This window comes from Lactuca sativa, chromosome 9 (assembly GCF_002870075.4).
Source record: "Lactuca sativa cultivar Salinas chromosome 9, Lsat_Salinas_v11, whole genome shotgun sequence".
NCBI lineage: Eukaryota > Viridiplantae > Streptophyta > Magnoliopsida > Asterales > Asteraceae > Lactuca > Lactuca sativa.
In genome coordinates this window covers 10,529,909-10,545,450 of record NC_056631.2, presented here as the reverse complement: position 1 = coordinate 10,545,450, position 15,542 = coordinate 10,529,909, and the positions used below count along the sequence as shown (strand labels likewise).

The 15,542-nt window shown below is 39.0% G+C and overlaps 1 protein-coding gene across 1 annotated transcript; it reads right to left on the bottom strand.

The window, feature by feature from the left end:
• Positions 1 to 980: 980 nt before the first annotated feature.
• On the bottom strand, positions 981 to 2,062 carry LOC111881232 (histone H1). The gene is made up of 2 exons (XM_023877650.3): positions 1,827 to 2,062; positions 981 to 1,736 (listed from the first exon to the last, which is right to left on the bottom strand). The coding sequence occupies exons 1-2, from the start codon at positions 2,010 to 2,012 to the stop codon at positions 1,116 to 1,118; spliced, it is 807 nt and encodes a 268-aa protein (XP_023733418.1). The 5' UTR covers positions 2,013 to 2,062; the 3' UTR covers positions 981 to 1,115.
• Positions 2,063 to 15,542: the final 13,480 nt, after the last annotated feature.

The following is a 15,542-nucleotide window of genomic DNA, read 5'->3' as shown; positions in this document are numbered from 1 at the left end:
GGTGGTGAATGGTGGTGCGGTAGTGGCCGTGGTGGTGGTGGTGGCGGCGATGGTGATGATGGTCTTGGTGGGTTGGTCTTGATGATGGTAGAGGTTAATATGGTAATCTTATATTTTCATCAAAAATTTGAATTAATCAATTAATTTCATCAAAATTCTGAAAGAATTTATTTTATTCGATTGGTGGGAAAAAAATTCATTTAAAAATTCAATTTCATCTCAAACTGTTGAATTAAAGATGTGTGATGATATTTCAGGAAACTAAACAACAACTAGATTTAAGTTGCAATACAAAAATAAATAGAGGATAAGTATCTACAGTATAACTAATAATTTATATTCAATGTAACAGGAAACATAATAATAACAAAGTTATTGGAATAATAATCTCACCTTCAAATATGTCAAGGAATTCACGGGAGAACAAACACGAAAAAAAATAATAATAATAATAATAATAATAATAATAATACATATAAAAACAGTCATCGAGCGGGAACTAAAATTTTCAAATCCCCAACAACTTCTATGCATGACATACGTGTTACCACTCACATTCACCAATCACCATAACAAACTTTAATTAAATGATATATGTGCATTTAAAGTGGCAGTGCCGCACACGCGCGTAAAGATACCTTTACCTGACCTCACATTTGTCGCTTTCTTCAAATACCTGTCATAACACACGATCTTCTATTTATACAGCCACGTCGGTTTCCAACACGCGCCGCCTACACCACTAAGACCTCCGTCGCACAAAACGGTAAAAGATATGACAATCTCCATCCATATAAAATAGAAACCAGACAACCATAGCAATTTGCAATAATCGATCATATATAAACTTTGAATAATCTGAATTATAGAATTACCATTCCATCTGAACAAAAACAACAACCAATCTTTCAACCATCAACAAGAGAGAAAATACTGTGATGATTAAATTGCTAGTGACCAATTCAACTGAGAAATCGACATTAACATCCAAACTCTGTAAAATTTCACTGGGTATGACAATGAATCTAAATACACCCAAACCTCCAACATTCAAAAACTTTACAGCTAAATCCCTACGAACAACAGATTCAATTATTGAGATCCATCACTATCACTCACTTCTTTGTTTTCCTTGTGGTCGCCCCAGCTTTCTTCGTTGCTGCTGCCTTCTTAGCAGGCGCCTTCTTCACAGGAGCTTTCTTCGCCGCCGGCTTGGGAGCTGCTGCTTTCTTTCCCGGTGTCGTTCTAGTCGATGTCTTCGCAACCTTAGCTGCCGGCTTTGTTGCAGCCTTAGGCTTCGCAGCTGACTTTGTCTTCGCTGGAGCAGCGGCCTTAGCCTTGGGAGCGGGCTTAGCTTTGGCGGCCGGTTTCGCCTTGGCAGCCGGCTTAGCCTTGGCAGCAGGCTTAGCTTTCCCTTTTCCTTTGGGCTTAGCAGGAGCTTTAGACTTCGAAGCAGCAGCTGGCTTTTTCTTAGCCGGCGCTTTCTTCGCTGCTGGTTTTCCTGCCGCCTTCTTTTTCGCCGGAGCAGAACCCGTGGAAGCTTTTGACGAAGGTAGCTTGTAAGAGGCCTTTACCTTAACAAGTTTGCCGCTGGCAACAAACTTCTTCAGCTGAACAGTCAATGTTTTCTTAAAAGTCGCGGGAAGATTCTTATGCTTCTGTTCAATGAACTTCGCAATCGCAATCGTACTCGAACCACTCCTCTCCTTCAACGTAACAATGGCTTCCTTAATCATCTGCACAGTCAATCAAACAACAAAATCAGATAAGTTAAGTGGAATCGAATAGCACATTTCAGAAAATCAAACAAACGTAATCCAAAATACCTCGAAGTAAGTAGGATGCTGAGAGGGCTTCCTTGGCTTTCTCGAAGCTGATGGTTTCTTAGCTTTCTTAGCTTTTGTTTCCTTCGCATCTGCTACAACCGGGGGATTCTCCTCCGTAGCAGCATCGGCTACCTCTGGCTCCACCTCGGTGGGCTCCGTCGCTACAATTGGTTCTTCGGTTGCCATTGACTAGGGTTAGGGTTTTGATCGTTTATCGAAAATTGCAGGTATGGAAGGATGAGGAAGATGTCGGAGATTTAAATAATATGACGTTATTGAGGTCATGTCCAAACGGTGATATCTGATTGGTTGATGTACCTACCACACGGATAGCGTCTGTTTAGATAGGATCCGTCCAATTATATATAAATCAATGGCTACAAAACCAAGATGGATGGAAAGATTGGGATCAAGTTGTAATGAGAATTTTGAGTAAAATGGTAGCCATGGTGTGTTTCTATGTTTGATTCAATTAAGCATAACTTGAGCTATACTAGATGGATTTTGAAGAAAAAACATAGGTTATGTAGGTATTTAAGTTAGCTTTACAACGAATATTTATATGTCATTAACAAGTTAGTCGTCTACGAGATAATTAACTCATAAGTCACTATGGTCAAAAACATGTTTGTAACCGAAAATTATAGACTTATTGTTTTAAGCGTTTTTAACAGAAGTCTTAAGGTCATGTTATGATTCTATTAACTTGTATAATAATATCTTGATAAAGGAATAACATATTGACAAAAATAAAAATACAAATAAAGAAAGTGTTTATAATGAATGCCTTAAATGTGATAAGAGATTGGCACACTATGGATATAGAGTAAATACACCGATTAAATGTGAAAGTAATTTAGATGCCCCTTACCATATTTTATCATTCGGCGTTCACTCTTTAGTGAAAATAAAATTATTACATGATACATATTATTAACTATATATGTGTTTACTTGGTGAGAGAATTTTTCATGGATGTTTAGCAAAGATGATTTGCAAAAAGAAAAGCAACCAACATACATTATTTATACATGTTAGTGTATTATTTAGTTACAAACACAATTGTATTTAGATATGAAATCAACAAAAATATTCTCATATTAAATACGATAAAAAAAATGTTGATACATATGAAATCGTATTGCCTTCTTAAACAATAGGCCACAATTCTTTTGTAGAGATAGAGGTTCCATCAGAACAAGAGTATGATTCCTTCGGAAACTACAGGTAGAGTTTAATTTAGGAACAAGAATATGGTTCCTTTTTGGGAAGATATAGAGATTTCTTTGGGAGTTAGAGTATGGGGTCTTTTTCAACCGGTATTGGGTTTATTTCACCCCCTTTGGTCGCTCAACTCGTCGAGTCCACTATGGAACTCGTTAAGTCCATACATGGACTCGGCGAGTCAGCCAGTCAGACAGCAAGTTTTTCGATTTCTTGATCTTTGGCAGTTCACTTTTGCATCTATTCAATAGAAAAACGACATAGGCTCTAATACCACTGTTGGGTTTTGAGCATAACATCATTCATATGGTGTACATGCAACCCTAATTGTTTTGGATCTAGGTTTTCTATAATGAACATATAACTATAAATACCAAAGCAATAACCCTATGACTAGCATACATATATCGAAAATCACATATGATAAGGGTTAGAATGTTTACCTCTCTTGTTATGTAGCAATAACAAGTTTAATCCCTCTTGATCTTGACTTCTAAAAGCGTAATGCCCCAACTTTTGCACCTCTAATGGAGTCACAAACACTCTATGCAAAGGATGAAGTGGGAGAGAGGATGAAATCGGCCTTCTAGGGTTTCTTAAAGCATTGGACCGATTTTCACAAGGCAATAGATCTATTTATACTTGTGGCTGCTAGGGTTTTAGGTGGAAACCCTAATATGACTGCTTAAGCCTTAAGCAGCCCATGGACACCTTCTATAATAGCCCTTTGACGAATTGTTTATGGGTTTCCCGTAGAATTCGTCCAACCTTAATACCAAGGTGATCCAACACGATACAAAAGTACTCTCCCTTTTTCTTAGATTGGAGAAATTTTTCATCTTTCTGCCTTCATTGATTCTACTTATTCGTTCTGTCATTCATTGAAACTTTTCAATGATTCAGAATTACACTTAATCTTGTTATTGTGGAAAAATTTATCCTTTCAACGCAACTCAAATGAAAAACTATGTTATTACATTTCTTAGCAATCTATCATAACTCTAAAAGTAGCAGCTCCAAAAATCCAATCATCGAATCATGTGATCGAAATCCATTTCTTCGCGATCAGACTCAGCTTACTTTTTCGTTTAAGCTTCCTCTATTTTCTTTGATTCTACAAAACATGAAAATATGTAATATTATCACATAATGTATCAAGAATAAAAAAAATAGGAACTTATAGAGTTAGTTAATGGATTTTACCTGAAGCAGAGCCATACGTCTTGACTCTCCCATCTCTCAGATCTCTCAGGTAGACAGGGCAGCTTCGTCTCCAATTCCCTTTCTCTTGGCAATAAACGCAAATTGACTATTTTGGAACAGCACACGGAACTACTTCAGACTTTGCCTTTCTCTTATGATCAAACTTTTCGATCATGGCATGCCTTTGGTTGCCATTGCCTGTGTCCACGGAGGTTTGGAAGGCAGATCCGACAAATCAACTTTTCTTCTCCGGTGCACCAAATCACTGCTGATTCAGCAACAACAAGCAAATAGGTGAGATCGATGAGGGTCATGTCGTGGTTTATCATACAATAATCTCTTACGAACTCACTATATGAGTCAGGAAGCAACTGAAGAACCCAGTCAACAGCCAGCTTCTCACAAACAACGACTCCCAACATCTTTAACCTATCAATGTGTGACTTCATCTCTAAGACGTGTGCACACACTGACTTTCCAAGCTTGTGAGACGTATTGGATATTGTGGAGAATTTTAATCAAAATTTAATGCAACTTTTACAATTTAATTTATATCTTGTTTAATTGAACAGTAAAAAGTTAGGGTTAACTGAAGAGCTTGTTTTGGTTAATACAATTTAGGTAAAAGAGATTATACTAGAGTTTGTTAGTTTTTCTCAGTACCAACTTAGATAGAACGCGTCTCGAATAACCAGATCTGAACTGATTGCATGATTAGGAAAGTCGTAGCAAAGCTGAGATCGCTTTTATTATTGATTTTCGTTTATTTTTTTTCACTGCAACTTTTAGTTTTTAGTTTAATTTAAAAACCCTCTTTAATATTATTATTTTTTTGTTTCTTGACTAGAATGTGCCTGATGCAAAAAAACATTGACCATTAGGTTATGTCCCTGATGATTTGACACTGCTTCCTTGTGTTATATTATTAGTGCAACCAACAATGAAGTTTTATTTACTTAATATGCCCGCGATACCGTGTTAACGCACATCCTAGCACCCTAAGACACATATTGCAATATACAGTACAGTGAGGAAACTCACCTCATAGTTGAGCAGAAAAATACCACAACTCACAGAGAAGTACAGGTTGGTACTACGAACCAGCTAAACATCAATTAGAGGTCAACCTCAGTCTATAACCTAGAACCCTCAAGTTGACCAAAAGTAATGTAACGACGTGAATTTTCAAAACAAATTTTACATTTTAAATCATATAGTCTTCATAACACGTTTCATAAAACATCATTTATTTAGTTACATAACATAACTCCGGGTTTAATCAGTCAATAATCCAGGATCCTCGAAACATAATTCTTTCTCTGGTGTGTACAATCAAGTCGGTATCGTCCTGCGATCCTGAGAAAACCTGAAACACATAACACGGTAAGCACGAAGCTTAGTGAGTTCCCCAAAATACCACATACATATAACTAGCCACTCGAGGCTATGGCTCCACGAGACCTTCCAATCAATGTGTCTCAGTGGACCTTCCGACTCCACAACTCTGGTAGACCTTCTAGTCCTACCCATGATGACCTTCCGGTCCTGCAGCTTGTTGGACCCTTAGGTCCGGTCTAGCTCGTTAGACCCTCTGGTTCGGTCTGGTTGAGCCTTCTGACCTCATATATCGTTGGACCTACCGATCCGATTTGGTTGAGCCTTCTGGCCTCATAAATCGTTGGACCTTCCAGTCCAGTCTAATAACTCATGGCATAATATCACATAGACAAGATGCATAACTCAAGTAAGTACATACGACCTTCCGGTCACACATAAATACCACTCTAGGTAACGTATAGTGAGAAGACTCACCTCGGTTAGCAGGTAACCGACAAGCACTCGGAAATCTTGGACTAGCCTCCACCTAACACGTAAGACAAGCATCTCAATAATTATCCGCATTATTACTCTTTACACTTTAAATCCTCTTTTCATCTTTTGACCCTCAAGATGGGTGAAAGACCATTTTACCCCCCCTTGACCCCACCTGCCCCCTTATTGGTCCACTCATGAAGTCCACCGAAGTCAACTTGGGTCAACATTCCATGTTGACCTGACTCGCCGAGTGCACACCTGTGACTCGCCGAGTCCCCTCGAAGTCTCCATGATCTTCCTAGGGTCCGCTCAGCTCACTGAGTTGAGTCCCAACTCGACGAGTCAACATTGGCCAAGACTACTGGGTCACACCCTCTACAACTCGTCGAGTCTTTCCACTTTCAGACCCTCTGGACCCTCCAAGGTCCAGATCTATGCTATCAGATCATAAGAGGGGTTTGATGCATTCAAAACCCCGCCAAGAAGGTAATACAAACCCTAATCCACAAAAGAAAGATCTACTCAAATAGGGAAGAAAGGGGTCCGAATTGATACCTCCAACTGATGCTCCTTGGTTGCAAATCGCGGATCTACAACCTCCACTGCCCCCTTTGGCTTGAAACCTTCCTCTTCTTTGCAAGACACCCACCAAAAAGCTCAACATGGCTCTCTTTCTTGCCCAAAGCACTCAGGAATCGTTTAGAGTTCTCTCCTCTGAAGGGTATCCGCAATAGGAGGCCTTAAGTGCCTTTAAATAGGCCCAAGCCTGAGAGATTTAGAGTTTCTGCCAACAGTGCTAACTCGGCGGGTCATCGCTCTGACTCGTCGAGTCCTTTTATTATCCATATCACCAAGCCGCGACCTTACTCGACGAGTTGAGGCACCAACTCGTCAAGTCCCTCCAAAATCCTTAAATTAAATAATTAACACAATATACTTGGTAAACCGGATGTTACAAGTAAACTTGGACAAAAGTCAACAGTCAATGATTAAAGTCAACGATCGAGTCACCGTGCCATGGCCAACTCCATATCCACACTGTAATGGCTAAAAGACATAGTAGTCGAGTTTCAACCCTTACCGCATGTGGTCCTCAACTAGTTGCGATGTGGCAATAGGCCAAAACAGCTTAAAAGATTAAACACTTAACTTTACTTTATCAATTAAGACATCACAATAAGTCAAGATCTAGAAACCTAAGTCCTTATGTAGCACCCGGTTCCTGGTACGTAAATCTTATTTGAGTATTTCTCTTCTTTTAGCCTTGGACTCGGCGAGTCACAAGTCCGACTCGCCGAGTAGATGCGGGACCCGGGACACGTTTAAGTTGTCGACTCAGCGAGTCCATATCCTGGACTCGGCGAGTCACAGCTGTTGGATGAAACCCTAAGTTTCAGGGGTTTGCACCCTATTTAAGCAACACCTCCGCTCCAGGCCAGCCCCCATTCTCTCCCCAGAGCTCCCAACCCTCGTTTATGCTTGTTCTTTGAAGAATTGAAGCTTTGTTTTGTGCTTTTGAAGGTTTTGAAGGAGGAAGGAAGTAGATCCAGAAGAAGGGAAGCCATCCAGGCATTATTGTGTTCTTCCAGCAGTTCCTTTGAGGTATAGCCCATTTTCCCCATGATTTTATGCTTAATACTTCAATTAGGTCTTTCTTGGACAAATCCCCAAGCTTGTATGTGCATTATATGTCGTAATAAGATGTTTGGCCTCTGGATCTAGGCAAGATTGAGCTCCAGGAGCTCAGATCTGTTAGCTTTATGGCCCCATGTTGCTTGTTCACCCTAGATCTACCCTTTTGAGGCATTTTGAGCCCTAAAATCCATATTGGTGAATATCCACACGTAAAGTTGGAAACTTTACGTGTGATTCGTGTCCTAGAAGTCCAGATCTGTGAATGGCATGGACTGGAATCGAGCAAATCTGTGTATTTAGTGGGTGCATGGCAACGACTCGGCGAGTCGTTCATGTGACTTGGCGAGTCTGTTCGCGAGTCTCCGAGTTTGTCCCCTTTTCGTAGTGTCGAGTGAGCAGTGAGTCACGGGGTGTGACTCAGTGAGTCGGAAGCTGAACTCATCTATGGAGGTACTCGGCGAGTCAATGCCCTGACTCGGCGAGTTCAAGGCAATCTCCTTAGATCAAGAACAGACTCGGTGAGTTGTTCGTACAACTCGGCGAGTCGCAGCATAGGTGTTCATCGGATGAAGATGAACTCGACGAGTTGTTCATACAACTCGCAGCATAGGTGTTCATCAGATGAAGATGAACTCGACGAGTTGTTCATACAACTCGGCGAGTAGGATGAAGGACTTGAATATCAGTTTAGAAGGAGAACTCGTCGAGTCGTCGCCTAACTCGACGAGTAGGAACGGGATCCAGGACAATCGTTTGGGTGGTGACTCGGCGAGTTGGAAAGCCAACTCGGCGAGTCGGGTCAACTGAAAGTTGACTCTGACTTTGACTTAGGGCATGGTCAGGGGTAAAATGGTCATTTTACCCAAAGGTCAGTGAGCAGTGTTTGATTGAGTATGTTGTGGGAATTGCAGCCGGAGGATTTCCGGAGCAGCAGCAGCAGCAGTAGGCAGTCAGTTCCCGATCAAATCAGCAGCTACTTCGAGGTGAGTTACCTTCCAGTAGCGGTGGGTCTACGGCCACAATGCCGGCCCACCAGTAGGAGTTGTATGTTAGATGATTGTCTTTGTGATATCATCTAGGTTTGCTACTACCTGATATGTTGTATGCTGGCATGATATGTATATGTGATAGTTGTAGAGTTCGGTTGTTAGGACCGAAGGGTAGGTCGGACACCCCAGATATGTCTGACAGTACGTGATGATATGATTGCATGCTGGCTTGTTATGTTATATGAGATAAAGGTAGTAAGAGGGGACTAGTCCCCGAAGATCGGTTGTTAGGACCGATGGGTAGTCAGCACCCCAGAATGGCTTGACATGGGTAGTCAGCACCCCATAATGGCTTGACATGGGTAGTCAGCACCCCAGAATGGCTTGACACGGGTAGGACGGCACCCCAGAATGGCCGTACCGGGTAGTCAGGCACCCCAGAATAGCCTGACAGTAAGTATGTTATGTGTTTGTATGGTATGTGGTACGATGGGGGAACTCACTAAGCTTTGTGCTTACGGTTTTCAGTTTTGGTTTCAGGTACCTCCTCAGCTAGGGGAAAGGAGTCGGCACGGTAGCAGCATGTCACACACACACTCTCCGGTTTCCGCATTTACGAGCTTCACTGGGATTTGTACTCTGATATTTTGATTGGGTGTATGAATTGGCTTTTAGACATGGTCCACTTTGTGTTATGGTTTGATCAAACCATGTTTTTAGTTATTAATATTTTCTAAAGTAATGTTTTAAAACAAAATTTTTGGTCGTGAAAATTGGGTCGTTACACCTTAATGGATACACCAAGTGCATGAACACAAATCTAGGTCATGCAAGCTATATTTCTAACCACTACCATGGCCAAGAAGTCATATATGCACCAAGAGATTTTGGAGTTCACTCTAACTCCAAGAACATAGATTCTTTTGGAAAAAAATATAATAAAACTGCTCAAAGCTAGATTTATGTAACATACACGTTTTGAAATCGTGTTTTAAGTAAATAATATTATGAAATATTATGTGAATTTGAATTTTGAGTTCTAACAGATAGTTTTTACTAGAATTGAAGTAAAACTATGCTTACAATCATTCAGAAAATATTGGAAGTCTTATGAGATTCCAATCAAATGTCAAATAGTGAAATTTAACGAAAATATAAAATTTGGAATAAGTAAAATTTTATTATTGAAAGTTGTAGATAATCTCGTTAGAAACATTTGGGCGAAAACCTCATCGAAATCCGAGTTTTAACGAAGGAGTTATGACAAATCGAAGATTCACGACAAAACCGACACGGCGTCGAATGACGTAAAAAGTGAGTTTTTGATAAACTACTTTTTAGCCTTAGTAATCTAAATGAAAGTCATAGTATTCGTTAAACCAAGAAGTTCGATAAAAAGAATGCCAAAATCTGACTTCATATGAGGAAGTTATGATTTTTCGAAGTTTCAGCTTAGCAGTAGACAGCTAAAAACTTGAATTTTAGATCGAGTGATTTTTAGCCGACACAACCTAAACGAGAATTGAAGGTCTCGTCATTGGTAGTACAACGGTAAAAAAATCTGATGAAAACGAACGTTGGATGAAGAAGTTATGAATTTTAACGGATTTTCCTGTCCCGGTCTGTTAAAAATAATAATATTAAAATTAAATTCAAAATTAGCCGACGAAGTCCAAACAAAAGTTGTAGATCATAATTTTAGCTACGCGTGCATATAAAGAACGTCAAAAACGGAGTTCGTATGCAAAAGTTATGGATTTTACAAGATTTGACACATTTTTCATTTAATTTTCGCATGAATAGTGACAGCCACGTCTCCCTCACTCTAAGCTGACCACGTGTACGAAGCTGCTGCGTGGAGCGTTCGAGAAGCAACGCGTGTCGCACATGATTCCGAAGTCGTCACGTGATTCTCGCATGCCTGCCTCGTGCCCGACTCGCGTGTCGCATGCTGATTCGACCGAGGGTGCGATCCAATGGCTATCCGACGCGCCTCACATCAGACTCCACCCCGCGTCCGAGCCGAAGACCGAGTCGATGTCGCGCCTGAAGCCGATGACTCCTCGCATCCGAGCCTCTCCGAAGCTGCCATCTGGTCCGAGCCTCGCAGCCACCTGCCCTCTTCCCCTCACTTCGGATCCGAACCTCGGCCCTATATAAGGGGTGCGAGGCCTCCCAGGTAAATGTTAGAAATTTGCCCCTTTTTACCCCTAAACTTATATTTCTTCTACTTCCACTTCCCCCGAAGCCCCGGTACTGATTCCAAAGCCCGAAACACGCCCCGAGACTCCCGAGAAGCCCGAAAAAATTATCTTTTCGGTTTTGAAGCTCTACCTTCGCAGAGCCCGGTTATCAAGAAAACTCCCGTTTTTCAACGAAGAAAGTGATATTTAGAGCCGAAGTGCTGCCCAAATTAATATTTTATCCCCCGGTTATTTCACTGTGAGTTTAATATATATGAACAATTGTATGTTATGTGTTATATGTGCTACGTGTTTTTCAGTGTTATTATTCCGGGTTATTTTTATTCGCTTTTTTTAATAGCAAAGAAATACCTTTGACCATGTGATCAGTGAAAGGACTTAGATTCACGTTGGTACTGGTAAGTAGCCTCTGGTCATGTAGAACATGTCTCCGTAAGAGAATGAATTTTATTCTATGGTATTGGCAGAAGGTTAGACAGGGCTATAAGCCTGAAATCTACTAAAATGTTAATCCGAAGTTGTATATCTTATGTGCCGTTTGGGCCAAACCTTTATTGATGTATATCAAGCATGAAAATTGTTATATCTCATTGATTATATATCTTTAAATCAAATCAATGATTGATATGGAATGTTTGTCACATGATTCACATATGCCTTTGTTGTTCCTTGTTCCTTTTTGCTTCTGCCATATTAAAGTATATATATGGCATAACGTTATATTGTATCTATTATTGAACTCACTAAGCGTCACCGCTTACCCTCTCAATGTTTAACAAAATGCAGGAGATAAGCATCCAATATAGTTATATACTGGTAGAAGATTTTTTGAATAGTTTGAAACTATTGTATCGATAGAAGCTTATGAATAGTTTGAAACTATTGTATTTTGCACTCTCATATGTATAAAACTATAGAATCCTGGGAAGTTATGTAATATATAACACTTTAAAATAGTCGGTTTGTATCCAATAGTTTGTAACCTCTTTATCAATGTAAAATATTGTTTTTATGAATATGCAAGCAACATGTTTTGGAGTAACTATATTGTCGAGTATGAAAGTTTGGGTCTTTCATAAATACGAAAGTTAGGGTCTTTCAATTTAATGAAATGATAATCAAATTAGGAGCTTCATACCTCCAAATGATCAGAAGTGAGGCGTAGATGGTGGATTACGTTGGAACCAAACACTTAAGCAACAAGAGGGACTCCTTTTTTCCTTCAACCTTCAAAAAATGAAGCTTAGACACTCAATACACACTTATGTAAGCTAGGGTTCGGGAGGGTTTCGTTCTCAGAGAGTGGGGCTGCCAAATGAGGCAACCCTAGAAGTTAGAGCCTTTAAATAGGAATCAAACCCCGGGGTCTAAGGTTTTGAACCTTAGCCGCCACCGTGTCGTGGCTAATGTTTCGTCACGCCGCGGTCAACAAGAACATGCGTCAAACTTAATGACGTGGTCATGCCGTTGTGATCCTCGAACACCACGCCAAGGTCAGCCAATACTCCAAAAAAATCTAAGATTCAAAACATTTAACCCAAAAGAATAATACCTAGAAAGCAGATATTACACACATATAGAGAGGGAGAAATATATATATATATATATATATATATATATATATATATATATATATATATATATATATATATATATATATATATATATATATATAGAGAGAGAGAGAGAGAGAGAGAGAGAGAGAGAGATGAATACAAACTAATAGAATATCAATTTTTCAATCAGTAAATTTGAATATGACAAATTCATCAACTTAAATAAACTAAATACAAAAGTAATTCCAAAATTTGAACTCTTCATAATTACATAAACCTAAAGCTCTTTAAAATAAGTTATGTACACATGAAATTCAAATATAATAATCTAACTATGGTATGTACTACCGACATATAAGGAATTTGATTTGTGTACACAATCCACATTTGCACGATCTCCTATCTTCGTTAGTTTGAGGGCATCATCTGGATTAACAATGTTGATATGTATGTACCAATGAAATTCATACATGTATCCCTATGTAAAAAACGATTTTGAAGTTTTATGAAACGCTTGCCAAGCGTCGAGATATGGAACAGGTTTATAGTTACGTGAGATTCTTGGTATTGTTTCAGCGCTGCATCGAGGATCTCAGAGTCGTTACTCCTATTTGGATGTGTGTTTTTGAGGTTGTTGTAGATGACATTAAATTCAATTATTTTTAATTTCACGTCGCGTCATTTTGACGAAAACCCGTCGAAATGCCGATAAACACCATTCCCCATTTCGTTAAGGAAGTGGTTTAGAATAGATTCCTAAAAGGTATATCTTTGTTAAGGAAGTGGTTTAGAATAGATTCCTAAAAGGTATATCTTTGTTTGAAGGGGTATTTAAACATCGAAATACAAACACGGGCTAAAACAATTTCTTCTTTTTCCTCCCAAGGTTGGTGGATTTGAAAATTTGCTTGTTGTAGAAATTGCTCAATAGTGGGGAATAATAAATTATTTGTGAAAGTAATGTGTGTAATAAAGGCATAGAGAAATTGTATGAAAACAATTATAGTGAAATTGTTAGTATTTATAGGAAATATGAAATTGTTAATATTTAATGAATTGTATTTTTTTAAGCATATCGTCGTTCAAACGGCTAGTCAAACACAAAGTCATGAGTTAAAGCTCCTAAATCTTCTCATTGGTCATGCTCTCTCATGATAAATACCATGAACCACCACGGTTGTGACATCAAGGACGACGTGCATGACCATGGCTTCCTTTGGTCACGAATGTTTCTCGTGTCAATCAGACATGTCGATTTAATAAGGCAATTAGATGTGTTTGTCACGAAAAGAATTTGTGATGTGACAATGTGGTGATAATGTAAACATCCCCACCTTGATGTGGAGTGCCACATCATGGTAAATGGTGGTATGTAACACATGATAATACATCCATTCATTTTAATTAATATTTTTATTAGATCGATAAAAAATATGACAATGTGATGATAAGGTAAAGACAAAATTGCAAAAATGGTCATTGTGGTTGTCAAAATTCTACGGTTTTAGACCAAAAAAGTTTAGTGGTGCATCGGTAGTCTAGTTTCATATATTTTTTGTGATTTTGGTCCCTGTGGTTGCCATTTATTTGTGGTATTGGTCCATACTCCACCTAAAATGACAACTATACCCTTAAATATTTTCTTTAAATTTCTTTTTTAATTATTTTAATTAAGAAAAAGAAGAAAAAACAATCATCCATCTTTTCCCTCCTACATATAATCACCCCTCGACCCTTATGTTCTTCATCCCCACAAACCCTCACATGGAGCAACAGGCGTTTGAAGATATGACCGCTGCCAACAGCAGACCACCGACATCAGTATGTGAACCTCATCAACTCCGACATCAGTGTAAACCTCATTGTTGTCGATGAACATTATCCTTTGTTCCGGAAACCCAAGCTTTGACAGAAAATGAAAGAGAAGAGAAATGATAACGATGGAGAGTCGTGAGGTGGTGGTCCGTCGGAGAAATGATGGAGAAGACAACGATAACAATAACGACGTTGCTACTTCTCCCTCCATCTTTCTCTCTCTCTCTCACATGTCTACTTAGATCTGTCAACCCACCTTCATATGAGAGGCGATGTTTGGGTGTTGTCGGAAATTCATATGTGTAAGTGGATGAAGAGGGAAGTGTGGCGGAGATGAGGGGCAGCAGATTTGTTGGTGGAGATTCGTTGTGGCCCAGTTAGCGGATCTTGGATTCAAGAGGCAATGCCAAAAGTTCTAAATTTTCATCAATTTGTGCCATTAGATCGTGGAGGGCTTGGCGGTATAGTTCTTAAGATTCAAAACATGAGGATGACCTCACACATACAAAATCAATTTTTTTTTTTTGAAATCATAAATGGTTTATGTGATTTTTTTTTTGAAATATGGGTTCATTGATGGAGTTTTTATATGTGTTGAAGAGTGTGTGTTCATGAGTAATTATTTATGGATTTTTTTTCGAAATTAAAAATTATTTGGGGTTTTATTCGAAATCTAGGTTCATTTATGGAGTTCATCCATGTGTACAAGAACAAACCTAGAAAAAGCTCTCGATAAGGGTACCTGAGAGAGAGAGAGAGAGAGAGAGAGAGAGAGAGAGAGAGAGAGAGAGAGAGAGAGAGAGAGAGAAAGAGAAAGAGAAAGAGATAGAGGGTGAGGAGAGAGAGAAAGAGAGAGAGAGAGAGAGAGAGAGAGAGAACATTCGACGATTGCAGTTGATGGTGATAGTGACAACCATGAGTGTTCTCTTCTTGAGTGTGTCTGTATGTGTCTTTTCTTGAGTATGTATGCTCGCTCGTATGTGTGTGTTTTAGAGAACAAAACCAAAAAATCATGTATGTGTTTATGAATCTGTATGTTCTTGATTATATGTGTTTGTGTTCATAAACATGTTTTTGAATGATCATGAAAGTCAAACAGAGAGAGAGGGAGTGTATGTTCGGGGTTTTTTTTTTTTTTTTTTTTTTTTTTTTTTTTTTTAAATAATTAAAAACATTAATATAAATATTAAAAAAAAGTAAAAAAAAAAACAAATATAAGGGGCATAATAGTCTTTTTAAGCTAATAGGGACCAAAATCCAAAATTGGACCAATGG

What these genes read in the sequence shown, in the direction of transcription:
- LOC111881232 (XM_023877650.3), bottom strand. Translation starts at nt 2,012, where the DNA reads ATGGCAACCGAAGAACCAATTGTAGCGACGGAGCCCACCGAGGTGGAG. An exon ending in AGCATCCTACTTACTTCGAG is followed by an intron (nt 1,737 to 1,826) that starts GTATTTTGGATT and finishes TTGACTGTGCAG; the next exon opens with ATGATTAAGGAAGCCATTGT.